The sequence below is a fragment of the Balaenoptera musculus genome, chromosome 1 (genome assembly GCF_009873245.2).
Source record: "Balaenoptera musculus isolate JJ_BM4_2016_0621 chromosome 1, mBalMus1.pri.v3, whole genome shotgun sequence".
NCBI lineage: Eukaryota > Metazoa > Chordata > Mammalia > Artiodactyla > Balaenopteridae > Balaenoptera > Balaenoptera musculus.
The window spans coordinates 127,268,559-127,284,046 of record NC_045785.1 but is presented as its reverse complement, the minus strand read 5'-3'; the positions used below and the strand labels follow the sequence as shown (position 1 = coordinate 127,284,046).

Genomic DNA, 15,488 nt, shown 5'->3' with positions numbered 1-15,488 from the left:
AAGAACAAAAAAGCTGATTATAGCTAGCAAAGGCTTTGGGGTTTTTTTGGCAGCGCTGTGCGGCTTGCAGGATCTTAGTTCCCCAATCAGGGGTTGAACCCACGCCCCCTGAGGTAGAAGCACGGAGTCTTAACCACTGGACTGCCAGGGAAGTCCAGCAAAGGCTTTTTTAAAAAAGCATAATTACTGTCTGGTAAGCATATAAATGACCTACGGAAGCTTTTCTATTCACACTGGTAGAAAAACAAACATGAAATTATGAACTGAGTACAGTCATTTAATTATGACAATCCAAAATTCCCATTAACCTCTATTCAACTTAAGTTTTAGAGGTATTAACACATGTGAACAAATGAGATTTTATTTAGTAGTTAAATGTCTTGGAATCAGAAAAGAGTAGGAGAAGAATCAGCATCTCTTAACTATGAAGCTAATACAATTTTGCAGACAAAATAGAATTAAAGGTCATCTAACTATATGGTATCTACAATGAACTCACTTTAGATCCAAATATATAAATAAATTGAAAATGAAAAGATGGACAAAGATATTCCATGGAAATAGTAACCAAAAGAGAGCAGAGTGGCTACACTAACATGAGACAAAATTGACTTTAAATCAAAGAAGTTTTACAAGAGATAAAGAAAGTCATTAAATACTAATAAAAGGTTCAATACTGCAAGATACAACAATTATAAAACATTTATACACCTAGTAACAGACCATCAAAACGTATGAAGCAAAATACTGACAGAATTAAGGGGATAAATAGTTGCACATTAATAGTTAGAGGCTTCAGTCTTCCCTGGTGGTTCAGTGGTTAAGAATCCACCTGCCAGTGCAGGGGACACAGCTTCGAGCCCTGGTCCAGGAAGATCCTGCATGCTGCAGAGCAACTAAGCCCATGTGCCACAACTACTGAGCCTGCGCTCTAGAGCCCGCAAGCCACAACTACTGAGCCCACGTGCCTAGAGCCTGTGCTCCGCAACAAGAGAAGCCATCACAGTGAGAAGCCTGCGCACCACAATGAAGAGTACCCGCAAGCTCGCTGCAACTAGAGAAAGCCCGCGCGCAGCAACGAAGACCCAACGCAACCAAAAACAAACAAACAAATTTATATATATATAAAAATAAAGGCTTCAACATTCCAATCCCAATAATGGCTAAAATAGCCACACAGAAGATAAATAAGGAAAAAGAGAACTTAATAAACCAACTAGATCCAACAGACATATACAGAACACTCTACCCAAAAACAGCATACACATTTTTCTCGAGGGACATTTCCAGGACAGATCACATTAGGCCACAAATTAACTCTCAAAAGAGTTAAAAAGATAGATATCATATAAAATATTTTCTCTAACCACAATGGAATGAAGTTAGAAATCACCAGAAGTAAACCTGGAAAATTCACAAATCTGTGGAAATTAAGCAATACACTCTTTAATGGCCAAAAGATCAAAAAAGAAAGTGCAAGGGAAATTGGAAAATACCTATGAGATGAATGAAAACAAAAGCACAACATACCAAAACTTATGGGATGCAGCAAAAGCAAAGCAAAGAGGGAAATTTATAGCTATAAATGCTTACATTAAAAAACAGGAAAGCTCTCAAATCAATAACCTAGAGTTACGAATTAAGGAATGAGAATAAGAACAAACTAAACCCAAGGTTACTAGAAGGAAATAAAAATCACAGCAGAGATCCAGAAAATAGAGAATAGAAAAATAGAGAAAAATCAATGAAAACAAAAGTTGGTTCTTTGACAAGATCAACAAAATTGACAAATCTTTAGCTGGGGTGGGGGGGGGTGAACTAAAGAAAAAAGAAGACTCAAATTACTAAAAGTAGAAATGAAAATGGGGACAATACTACCAATTCTACAGAAATAAAAAGGATTATGAGAGAATTATGGACAACTGTACACCAACAAACTGGATAACCTAGATGAAATGTACAAATTCCTAAAAATAAAAAATCTACCAAGACTAAGTCACAAAGAAATAGAAAATGTGAATAGACTTTTAACTAGTAAGGAGACTGACTTGGTAATCAAAAATCTCACGACAAAGAAAAGTCCTGGACCTGATGGCTTCACTGGCGAATTCCACCAAACATTTAAACAACTAACATCAACTCTTCTCAAACTTTTCCAAAAAATTGAAGAGGAGGGAACACTTCCTAACTCATTTACAAGGCCAGCATCACCTTGATACCAAAGCCAAACAAGAACACTACAAGAAAACTACAGACAAATATCTCTTATGAACACTGATGCAAAAATTCTCGACAAAATACTAGAAAACAGAATTTAGCAGTATACTGAAAGTGTTATACACCGTTTACCAAGTGGGATATATTCCTGGGATGCAAGGATGGTTTAACATACAAAAATCGATCAATATATTACACACTGACAGAATGAAGGGAAAATAACACATGATCATCACAATTAATACAGAAAAGGATTTGACAAAATTCAACACATTTTTATGATAAAAATACTCAAACTAGGAACAGAAGGAAACTACCTCAACATAATAAAATCCACTTATGAGAAACCCACAGCTAATACCACACTCAATGTTGAGAGACAAAGCTTTTTTTGTAGGATCAGGAACAAGACAAGGGTGCCTCCTTTTGCCACTTTTATTCAACTTAGTACTGGATAATTTTGAGGGATTCAACACTGCAGTGGAGGAAGTAACTGCAGATGTGGTGGAAACAACAAGAGAACTAGAATTAGAAGTGGAGCCTGAGATATGACCGAATTGCTGCAATATTACAATAAAACTTGAATGGATAAGGAGCTGCTTCCAACAGATGAGCAAAGAAAGTGGTTTCTTGAGATGGGATCTACTCCTAGTGAAGATGTTGTGAAGCCTGTTGAAATGACAACCAAGGATTTAGAACATCATTACATAAACTTAGTTGGTGAAGCATTGGCAGGGTTTGAGAGGTTTGACTCCAATTTTGAAACACGATCTACTGTGGATAAATGCTATCAAACAGCACTGATGTTACAAAGAAATCATTTGTGAAAGGAAGATTCAATCGATGCAGCAGACTTCACTGTTGTCTTATTTTAAGACATTGCCACAGCACCCCTACCTTCAGCAGCCACCACCCTGATCAGTCGGCAGCCATCAACACTGAGGCAAGACCCTCCCTCACCCCCGCAGCAAAAAGATCATGGCTCAGTGAAGGCTCATTGATGGTTAGCATTTTTAGCAATAAAGTATTTTTAAGTTAAGGTATGTACATACAGTATATATATATATTTTTAGACAGAATGCTACTGCACACTTAATAGTCTACAGAATAGTGTAAACATAACTTTTATATGCACTGGGAAACCAAAAAATTCATGTGACTTGCTTTATTGCCATATCTGCTTTATTGCGGTGGTGTGGTACCCAACCTGCAACATCTCTGAGGTATGCCTGTGCTCAAAATAAATGAAAGCAGGCAGGGTCTCAAAGAGATATCTGTACACTCAAAGTCACATGAGTGTTATTTAAAATAGGTAAAACATGGAATCAACCCAAGTGTCCATCAACAGGTTGGGTAAGCAAAATGTGGTGTGTGTGTGTGTATTTATATGATGATTAGTAGCCTTAAAAAGGAAGGAAATTCTGTAATATGCTACAATGGATGAAACTTAAGGACATTATGCTAAGCGAAAAAAGCCAGTTACAAAAAGCCAAATACTGTATGATTCCACTTACATGAGGTACTGAGAATAGTCAAACTCACACAGAAAGAAAGTAGAATCACCATCCAGGGAGGGGCTGGGGAGAGCTACTGTTTAATGGATATAGAATTTCAATTTAAGAAGATGAAAAGAGTTCTGGAGATGGATGGTAGTGATGGTTCATTATGAATGTTTTCAATACCACTGAACTGTACACCTAAAAATGGTTAAGATGCTAAATTTTATGTTACATGTATTTTATCATAAAAAAAAAATTACAGAAAAAAACACATTTTAAAGTATCCAATAAAATTCAACCTTATCCAAAAAACACTAATCACTTTTATTTGGATTACATATTTTAAAAATACAAAAACATCCAATATCCACATGTAATATGAAGCCTTTTGTAAAGCTTATATAAAGACAAACAAGACTATTATACCTTTGTTACAGCTGTTTTCACTTTCTGGTTTTTCTACCATAGGCTCTAAAGTAGGTTCTTTGTGTTCAATTTTTTCCTCCACTTTCTCCCTTTCTTTCTTCTCCAATTCACATTCCTTTTCCTGTTCTTTCATCTTCTGCAGTTCTTTTTCCTTTTCTTGCTGCCGTTCTAGTTCTTTCTCTTTTTCTTGCTTTCTTTCCTTCTCCATTTCTCTCTGTTTTTCCTGCTCTCGCTCCAGTTCTTTTTCCTTCTCCTGTTGCCTTTCCCTTTCTTTTTCCCGCTCCTTCTCTCGCTCCCGTTCCTGTTCTTTTTCAAGTTCTTTCTCACGTTCCCGTTCCTTTTCTCGTTCTTTTTCTCGCTCCCTTTCTCTAATTTCCTCTGGAGAGGGTTGTTTGTCCACGATGCCAAGCTTTTCATCTAATCGTTTAAGTTTCTCTGCACATGCTGCTTTCCTTTGCTCTTCCATTCTTCGCTCTTCCTCTTCACGCCGTTTACGAGCACGTTCCACTGCTGCAGAAAGTTCTGACTGTTGTCTTCTTCTTTGCTTCCATATTTCATCTTCATCCGGGACCTGCTGCTTAGCGGGGAAAGGGCCTGGTCTTCCAGGTACTGCCTGTCGGTCTGGAGGAGGATGCTGAAACATTAAGATAAATTATCAGATGAGTATGACAACAAAAGATATATCATAGACACGGAGCAGGAGCAAAATTCTCCAGTGCGTCAGAAATTTTCCTGAAAAACATACACATTAAACTGCAAACAAGTAACAATGTGGGGAAAATAGTAAATCTAGTTAATTTTTGAGAATAATTAATCCAGCCATGTAATATTTACTGAGCGTGTACCTATTTACTGTGCCAGACATTATTGCTCACTCAGTATTTGTTGAATAAAATTAGAAGTTGTCACAACATGAATTTCAAAATCTAAATTTAGAGACAAAGGAAATTTAGAATGTGAGTGCTTTAGCAGGAACTTCCAGAGATGGAATGCCTAAAGAGGGAGAAAAGAAGTCCATAAAGATGCAACATGGTAGGGCTTCCCTGGTGGTGCAGTGGTTGAGAATCTGCCTGCTAATGCAGGGGACATGGGTTCGAGCCCTGGTCTGGGAAGATCCCACATGCCACGGAGCAGCTAGGCCCGTGAGCCACAGCTACTGAGGCTGCGCATCTGGAGCCTGTGCTCCGCAACAAGAGAGGCCACAATAGTGAGAGGCCCGCGCATCACGATGAAGAGTGGCCCCCGCTTGCCGCAACTAGAGAAAGCCCTAGCACAGAAATGAAGACCCAACATAGCAATCAATCAATCAATAAATAAATCTAAAAAAAAAAAAAAAAAAGATTTTTTTTTTAAGATGCAACATGGCAACACATGAGCCCTAAGACTGAGATACAGTTACAAGGAAAGAGCACACAGTCAAAGATGCTAAGTGAAGGACATGGAGACATTGCTGCTGCTGCTGACATGCCAAAGGAGAGGAAATTCCTAAAAAGCAGCTTGGGTAGAGAGAATTCTATCTTTAAACTGAAAGATCCAGAAAGGTGTATCTAGATCCCATGGTGGACAATGGGAGGATGACCTAAGAGGCTGAGTTTTAATGATTTAATTTTCAATTAACATGTTCTAAAACAATTACTACAAAGCCTAAAAATGCCAGCAACTTTGCAAAGACAAGCAGGATGAAGAAAAGCACATGAAGAGCTGCAACATCAAGGAACTAAAAAATTTGTTTTAAAAACATTGATTTTCGGGACTTCTGTGGTGGCGCAGCAGCTAAGAATCCGCCTGCCAATGCAGGGGACACGGGTTTGATCCCTGGTCTGGGAAGATCCCACATGCTGTGGAGCAACTAAGCCCATGTGCCACAGCTACTGAGCTTGCGCTCTAGAGCCCACACACCGCAACTATGAGCCCACACACCGCAACTACTGAAGCGCGCGTGCTCTAGGGCCAGAGTGCCCAACTACTGAGCCCATGTGCTGTAACTGCTGAAGCCTGTGCACCTAGAGCCCGTGCTCCGCAACAAGAGAAGCCACCGCAATGAGAAGCCCGTGCTCAGCAACACAGCCAAAAAAAAGAAGAAAAAAGATTTGTAATAGTATTAGGGTGAAGAATCCTTAAAAGCCATATAATTAGTCAGAATCCCTACAAAAGAGAAAATAATATGGTGAAAACACTGGACTGAATACTAAAAACAAAAAACCCAAACAAACCATGAATCCAGACTCTACCATTTACTAACAGTGCTGTCTTAGGCAAACAGTTTAGTCTCTCTGGTATTTAGTTACTTCATCTAGAGCTTGAAAGACAAGCTGCAAAAGAAGAGTAATTATATAAACACACCTAATTTACACTGTAAACTCACAGAGTAAGCATTTTTTAAAAAGCAACTTCATTGAAGTATAATTTACATAAAATGTGATATATATATTTTAACTGTATAGTTTGATGAGTTTGGACAAATGATAAACTTAGGTAACTACTGCCCCAATCAACATATAGAGCATTTTCATCAGTCCTCTGCCTGCATCCTTGACCTCAAGCAACCAGCAATCTACTTCTGGCAGTATAGAGTAGATCTGCTTTCCTAAAATTTCACAAAAATGGATACATCAAGTTATACTGTTTTGTATCTGGCTTCTTGTGTTCAGGGTAATGGTTCTGAGGCCACTGTGTGTAGCAGTAGTTTACTCCATTCTACTGCTGCACAGTATGGCATCACAGGCATATTGTTTCATCTGTGGATGGACATACGGATTGCTTCTAGTTTTTTTTAACTAGAAATAAGACAGCTATGGTCATTCATGCCTAAGTCTTTGTGTAAATGTATGTTTTCATTCCTCTTAGATGAATACCTAAGAGTGGAACTGCCAAGTCATATAGTAACTATGTGTTTCACTTTATAAGAAATTGCCAGACTGTTTTCCAAAGTGATTACAAGGTTTTACAGCTCCACCAGCAATATATGAGGGTGTCACCTGCTCTGCATCCTCCCCAATATTTGGTGTCATCAGCCTTTTAAATTCTGGATGTGTAACAAAATTTCAATGTGATTTTACTTTCCATTTTCCTGCTGACTAAAGATATTGAACATCTTTTCATGTGCTTATTGGACATTTGTATACCTTATTTTATGAAGTGAATGTTCAAATCATTTTGTTGGACTTTTTGTCTTATTATTGACTTCTAAGGGCTTTTAAATACACACACCCCCCCCATACAAGTTCTTTGTCAGATGTATTAATATTTTTCCTGTGATATCTTTTCTTTGCCTTAGAGATGTTTTTCAAAGTCCAACTGATCGATTTCTTTTTTCTTTCTAATTCTTGCATTTTTTGTCTTATCTAAGACATTTTTGTTGGCCCAAGTTCATAAAGACTTTCTTCTACATTTTCTGCTAGATGTCTTAGTTTTAGCTTCTATGTGCATAGAAATGCTACAAAGAGCATTCAGTGGTTAAAAGGAAAATGACTGGTGGAGATGACGGTGATGGTTATGGTATGTGCACTATCATTGTAGAGTGATCAGGGAAGGCCTGTGCATTGTTAGTATCTGAGCAAAGAACTTGATCACAGCAAGAACCTTAGAAAGAGTCTTCTGGTTAGAAGCAACAGCAAATAAAATGTCTTGAGGGTAAAATTAAAACAAGAGCAATAAAGCTTGTGTGGCAAGAACAGAGAGGGAGAAAAGTAGATGAAATCAGAAAAGGAGACAGAAACTTTAAAGACCATGAAAAGAACCTGAGCAAGGAATAACTGACCTAGTGTATGTATGTATGTGTGTGTGTGTGTATATATATGTAAAGCATATACATGTAATATAAGATATATATATATTTAAAGTTATATCTGCTATAGGAGAATTTGGGATGGAGGTAGTGGGTGAGCAGGCAGCATGACAGGAAAACAAGACGACCTGTTAAGTCCAAATGAAATATATATGGTGGCAGCAGCAAGTACTCAGTATAGGAATATATTCTAAAGGTAGAGGTGACAATTTGCTGATAGATTAGGTTGGATGTAAGGTAAAAGAGAAGAAAGATTTAAGAGAGACTTCCATGTTTTAACCTCAGCAATGTCATTATCTAAGATAGGGAAGACGGGAAGACAGTAGCCGAACTGCCTAAGTGTGGGTGAGGGTTTTTATGGTTTGCACTAGTAACTGTCAGATATCTACCAGAGATCCAAGTGGAAATGCTGAGCCGATTGCTGAATACAAGACTTTCGAAGTCAGGATAGAGCTTTAAGGGCTCGAGATACTTACTGAGTGCCATCAGATGATCCCCCAGGGAAAGAATATAGTTAGAAAAAGAAATGAGAACACAGCCCTGAGCCCTCCAACACCCAAAGGCTTAAGTACAGGAGGTCCAGAAGGAATATAAATTTAAGAAAGAGAACAAAACAGTATGATGTCTCAAAAGCAAGTTTTTAAAAAGTTTTAAGAAGGATGGAGGGATGAAGAGATTAACTATGTCAACTGCTGCTGAGATTAAGTAAATGAATACAAGAGAACTGTATTTGGCAAGATGGAACAGTCATTACTAACCCCGATAATAACAGTTTCAAAGGTATAGTGGGGAGATGAAAGCGTAACTGGAGAGGGTTAATGAGAGAGAAAGTGAAGCCAGTAAGTGTAAACAGCTCACTAGAACAATTTGGCCATGACGGGGAACAGAGATATAGGTAGGAAACTGTGGGGAAATGGAGTGTAGTGGGAGTTAAAGAAGGGTTGGTGTTTAAAACTTTTTTTTAAAGATGAGAGAGAATATTACTGGTAACCGATAGAAGATGGGATCCAGAGAACAAGTAGAAGGGTCATCCTCAGGAGCAAGGGCAACAGGAAAAGAGTCAGACCAGGAAGGGCGCTCAAATGGGAAGAAGAGCTGCTTCTTACTTTCTTGGAAAAATCAGGAGCATGCTCATCAGCTGAGGAGGAAGAGGGACAGGCTAAAGAGGAAGACGTGCAGGAGCTACAGTGTGAAGTCAACAACTGTTTCATAAACATTATAAATAAGAAACACACAGAGGACGTTTCCATTAAAACAAATAGGGCGACTAATACATACAGACCATTAACAAGCATTTAGTTAAAATTTACCTGCTGTGCAAGCAACTTTGGAGGTGGTGGCAAGTGTGAAGATGGTCCACGTTCCTATTATAAAGAAAAGGATTTTTACAAAGTAAGATAAAAAATATCTACTTGAAATATTTCTGACTGCAATGTTTTTCAGTGAGACCAAAAGACTGCAAAAAGTAAAACATCTTTATCCTTTTCTCTTTTTAAATAAAAGTACATCAGTCTCTACAAAATAACTTTATGTTCTATACAATCACTCAGCCATTTTAATTAAGGTTACAATCTCCAATTAACTTTGTTAAGAGTAGAATCTTAGTGTACAAATTCTAGAATTCTAGCCCGGGTAATCTGGCTGTGAAGAAGTATGCCTCTAATTTCAAATTTTTATTTACATAAGCCCAATTGTTTTTCTAATGGCAAACGAAACCTTTCAAATTTATATAAGGAAAAGAAACATCTAAAACATTGGAACCAGATACATATAGACTATTCACTTGTTATTATTCATATCAGTGCCACACACACGTACGCAAATCAAAACATCAAGATATGGTCTATATTTTTCTGTTCTTTTATCATTCCCCATTATGCCAGTAAGTTAAAAGTCACACAAAACACAGATTTTATTTAAAAATTACTTTAAAAATCCTTCTTTTCCAGAATTCACAAATTTATTTTCCAATGGCTAACCAATGCCTTAAGAATAAAATTCAAACCTCTTGTATAGCATACAAGACTTAACAACTACTAGTTCTTATATAGCTCTCTTACTCCTCTCCCATGTCAAACTGCTGGGGACTTCTTGATTAGGCCATGCTTTCCTATACTTCTCTACCCTGAACATGTTCCCACTGCTTGGAATCACCCTCTTCCCTTTGTTTACTGGCTAATTCCTGCTTCAAGTATCAAGTCTTTTGTGAAATGTTTTACATAGAATTTTCTAAGAACTATGTGCACCCTATCACGGCACTGTTAGCTACTTACTTTTACCTCCCTGAAGGCACCGATTCCTCCATCTGTTTTGTATGAATTCAACAAATACATGCTCAGTATACTATGAATTACTTAAGTAGGCTCTCTGGAAGATAGCCCTGTTAAATTCTCACTTTGCAGTGCAGTTCTTGCTACATCTTAGAGGTAGGATCAAGTGTATCTGTTGCCCACATACTTCCCCCTTTATAACAACATTCTTCAAAATGGCTCAGATTACATAGATTTCTCTACTCCCTAGTGTGATTTCCCTACTCAGATAACATACAATTTCACACATGAATACTAACTAGGATTTACGAAGCACTCAGTAAACTATAAAGCACTTCAGTTATGTTAGCTTGGAAAAACAATTTATCCCTCCACTCTGACATGCCCAAGCTGCTATAAGAAGGGAGAGTGAAACTTTAGTTTCTACTTGATAATTTTAGCTACTGTATTGATAATTCCTGTTAGTATGCAATAAAATTATGGTTTAGGTCTAGAGCTATTTAAGAAAAAATAGGTAGTTCCCATTTCCTAAGTCTTTTTCCAACTAACTCTATGATTATGAGATTAATTCATCCTTGTCACTTGTCTGCAGTGACAAGAATCTCCATGAGTCCAACAAACCTGATTAAGTGGAGGTCCTTTCCCATAGGGACCTTTTGCTACTGATGGATGGGCAGGTATGTGAGAAGATGACTTAGTGTTGAAAACTTCATCTGCTTCTTTTCGGTTTTCAGTGTTTTCAGAGGCTTTTGAACCTTGATCCTCACTGAAGAATCAAAATCCAGGTGAAATAAAAAATAGAGTGGACAGAATGTACCATAAGTAAATGCATTTTCTCAACGTAAAAAAGACATTATTTCCATACAATTTCAGGGGGAAAATGTATCAAGGAATGAGATGGTGTTGTAACCTAGCAGTGCTAATTTATTCATTCAAGAAATATATGCTATATATCTGTAATGTGATGGGGCCTGGGCTTGGCCAGATTATCACAAGATACAAGATGCGATATAGTACTTATCAAATACGGACACTCACACTTGACACACAATATGATTCCATCATTTTCTATTACCCCCACCCAAAACTCTCATCTGAACACAACTGAGTAATATTCCAGATAATTAATTAATGTATTCTAATTTGTTCTGATTTAATGAAAAAGAGAAATCAAACTACAGTAGTTTAGTAGGCATCTCACAACTGATCATGAAACAGCAGTGTATTACAACACTATGGCTGAAAAATTATACGAATATGTGCGTGCAAACTCCTGTTTATCTTAAGAGCCCAATTTTTATGTCACATAACCCATATATTCCTGACTCTGATGCCCCTATATTCCAGAAAAAAAGAGAAAAAGCTCCTATTTTTCCAAGACCTTATTGCTCCTTGCTAAGTTTAAAAAAATCAAAGACTTGAAGCAGCTGTTGTAACCCAAGTAATTTTTCTCCCATTTTATAAATGTGGATCAGGTCAAGTAAGTAACAAGTTTTAAACGGTCCCGAACACTGTTTCTCAAAATATCTCCAATTAGATGACAAGCATCTAAATAGCTTCTTTTTAAAAATAGGTATTTTCTTTAGAAACATCAAACTCTTAATTCCTTGATTATCTGTACTTTTAAAATTTGGCTCATTAATCGCCTTCCCACTCAGTAAAAATCCTTGGAGTAGAATGTAGAAATTCTATAAGCGGGGAACAAATACCTATTAATGAAACCTCTCTGCGTAAATGGCTCATGTTACATCAACAAATTCATACTATTATTAGTAAGAGATATCACAACTTACCTGCTGTTTTCTTTAGGACTACTACTTCCCTGCTCATCATCATCACTGAAATTCAGCTGTTCTGTATAATCTACTTCCATCTGAGCACCTATTAAATTAAGGAGAACTCAGATTGACTGTTTCAAAGCATCTAAAAACTAAAAGTGCTTAATTAATCTTGCCTCTTACCTGCCCAACCTTCATCAGCTTCAGCATCTAGGTTATCAAATTTATCAAGCTCCTTCAGTTCTGACGCACTAAGGATGGAGGGGCGTTCAGGCTCAGAGGCCCATGAAGGAGGTGGGCCTCTTCCTCGAAGGCCTCTAACCAGTGACAGGTTATGAAAGAAAAGGATACTAAGTTTTAATGATACTAAATTAGGAAAATATTAGAAGATTGGAATTTAGTTCATTTCAATTCAACATTAGTTTTCTATACCGTGATATACAAAATATTTTGCACCTGACGTGTATGAAGAGATTATAAAATTAACACAGAAATTTAAGACAATACATAATTATATTTCTTATGCAGATATTTAATAGCAAAGTTTTCAAACATTTAAAATAAAACAAATATATGTTAAAAGATGATATGGCTAAGACTAATACTAATCTCAAAATACACTAAGCAAAAAAAAAGAGAATGGGGGTTATCAACATCATGGAAAGAAGAAGGAGTAAACAAGTGCCATCCATTTTTGGGGCCACAATTTTCAGTTTTCAGAATTTTATGTCAACTGATTTAAAGTTTTAGAAGAATAAAGTATTTTTGTTCTGTCTTACAAAAGTTAGCCAATTACTTGTTAATGGCAAATGTACCTTGAAGACAGAATAATAAATCCCCATAATCCACTCAACCTCCAGAAAATCTTAACAAGTATACATATACGCTGCAAACTTTAATCATTTAATAGTCTTACTTGTTTGTTTCAGTTAAAGAAGGTGGAAACCTCATGGGACCATGTAGAGGAGGATAGGCCATCCTTGGATACTGCTGAAACATCTGTATAAAAGAAACAAAAATTGATAAAATCTAGCTACCCAGTTATTTAAAAAAAAAAGATCACCCTGACTAAGCCTGAAATTATAATTTATAGAAATGATTAAAATAAACAGTACTGTCAATAACTAATTTTATCTACTGGTATAGATGATCATTCACCCTCAAAAACAAGCCATTTATAAATCTACTGCCTCCACCAAGTCATTACAAATAGAGGTGATAACTAGGACACATCTTATTAAGAACTTCTGTTATCCCATTAACAAAGTTACATAAAAATGACTGACTGTGTACTGAAATGAAAAAGTAAAAACGACAACATGCATGCACCCCAGAAAACTTCAGTTTCTTAACCAAGTTCAAATATCAATACTAGAAATGATATAATGTGAGACCTCATCCTAATACAAGAGTAGATTAACTGAAAGCAGATTTGCTGATAAAGAGGAACTCAGTTCAGATAAAAGGATAGTCCATAACCCAACAGAGTTGAAGGAGGAAGTGGGTAGGGAGCTAATCGAGAGATTTTCTATGGGTAGGGCATAGGTGGATTCTGAGTCATTACACAGATAGTAATTATATACAGAGGCCCAAAGATGATGCTCTCCACGGGAACTTGGCTTTGAGAATCTGACTTTAGGAGAATTCTAAGATAGATTATGAAGACAAATAATAACACCAAGGGATTCATCCTATGATTTGGAAGGGAAGAAATGTCAAGGAGTGCTTGATTATTTACTATTTGCTTATATCCAGGTTAAATTATGTTTAAAAAAAAAATGAAATTGTATTATCTTAAATACATAATTTATATCCTGAAATAGTTTAGCTTTTCTTAAAAAAAAACTGATGAGGGAATTGCTTTATACTAGAAGAAAGGCTATGTTTATATGATTGTGCTGTGTAAAGAAGAAATTTCTAAGTAGGGTTGAAGCAAAAGTTAATTAAGATAAGCAAAAGCTGAAACTCAACAGGGGAAGCTTTTTGTTTGGGGAATACTCGAGAATTTTCGGTTGGATCACACTTTACACTGAAATTAGCAAATACACTATTGGAGGCAAATGTTCATCGGTTAAGTTGCATTAGATCCTTCTGCTGATTATTTAGGCATAGATATTAATTTCGTGTGGTATTAATAAATGTTTGAAATTTAGGAATTTGCCACAAAAACTGCAGAAACAGGGGACTTCCCTGGTGGTGCAGTGGTTAAGAATCCGCCTGCCAAGCAGAGGACACGGGTTTGATTCCTAGTCCTGGAAGATCCCACATGCCACGGAGCAACTAAGCCCGTGCACCACAACTACTGAGCCTGCACTCTAGAGCCTGCGAGCCACAACTACTGAAGCCTGCATGTCCTAGAGCCTGTACACCGCAACTACTGAGCCTGCACACCGCAACTACCGAGCCTGCACACCGCAACTACCGAAGCCCATGCGCTCTAGGGCCCACATGCCGTAACTACTGAAGCCCGCGTGCGTAGAGCCTGTGCTCCGCAACGAGAAGCCACCGCAATGAGAAGCCCGCGCACTGCAACGAAGAGTAGCCCCTGCTCGCGCAACTAGAGAAAGCCGCGCGCAGCAACGAAGACCCAACACAGCCAGAAAAATAAAGTAAAAAAAAAAAATTGCAGAAACAACTATAAGTTCTCAACAATGGTGTTTTAAATGTTTTTGTTTAGTGAAACATTTTATTTGAATAAATTCATTGATGAAATTGGGAACAAAGCTCACTTGGTCTCCCCTCTTACCTTCCCCCTTATCCCATTCCACCCCTACGCCCGGAAATTCAGGCAGGGGTCCTTGAAAGCACAATTTGAAAAATCTTAGGAGACAAGTATTTGGATGCAAATCATTATTCAAGGTCAGGTTAGCATATAAGACTGTTTTATCATACACCCCAACTTTTAAAGAAAATATTTAACAAGTAATTGTATTTAATAATTTATTTCCTTCTACCTTAGAATGGTTAAGTAATAATGATACAAAGAAAAAATAGAAAATATGGTTGGACCTTGACTACTTAGGAGTTAAGTCATAAGAAAAATAAATGTATGAACTAGATTGTTCTTTCCTTTGAGATTAATGGTTTTCTCAAAAAATGTAAATTTATTTACTTGAGCACATGTAACTTGCCACATAATTTCACAGTAGACTGAGAGCAAATGAATGAATGAGGGCACCAAATCTAACTACTAATTTATAGGAAATATGGGGGTCAAAAGTATATATATGTGTGTGCGTGTATATATATGTATTTGTTTATTTTTTAAATTTCCCCTGCCCACGAAGCAACCACTACCAAGTTTCGTTTCTTTTCTTTTTTCTTTCTTTTTTTTTTGCCCGCACCGTGTGGCATGCAGGATCTTAGTTCCCTGACCCGGGATCGAACCCGTGCCTGTATTGCGAGTGTGGAGTCTCAACCACTGGACCGCCAGGGAAGTCCCCTCAGAAGTATATATTAAATGAAACTACAAAGATGGAATCTGCAAAATACAGACTATGAGAAACTCTAC

General features: G+C 37.2%; 1 protein-coding gene across 15 annotated transcripts in view; it reads right to left on the bottom strand.

Moving 5' to 3' along the window:
• The window catches only part of PRRC2C (proline rich coiled-coil 2C), a 101,677-nt gene that overhangs the window by 45,186 nt on the left and 41,003 nt on the right, over positions 1-15,488 (bottom strand). For all 15 annotated transcript variants that reach the window (XM_036834383.1, XM_036834641.1, XM_036835155.1 and 12 more), the window contains exons 7-12: positions 12,894-12,976; positions 12,161-12,294; positions 11,993-12,080; positions 10,821-10,965; positions 9,240-9,293; positions 4,143-4,776 (exon numbers count right to left, since the gene is read on the bottom strand). In XM_036834383.1, coding sequence (XP_036690278.1) covers positions 4,143-4,776; positions 9,240-9,293; positions 10,821-10,965; positions 11,993-12,080; positions 12,161-12,294; positions 12,894-12,976 — 1,138 coding nt within the window. The remainder of the gene's footprint in view (positions 1-4,142; positions 4,777-9,239; positions 9,294-10,820; positions 10,966-11,992; positions 12,081-12,160; positions 12,295-12,893; positions 12,977-15,488) is intronic.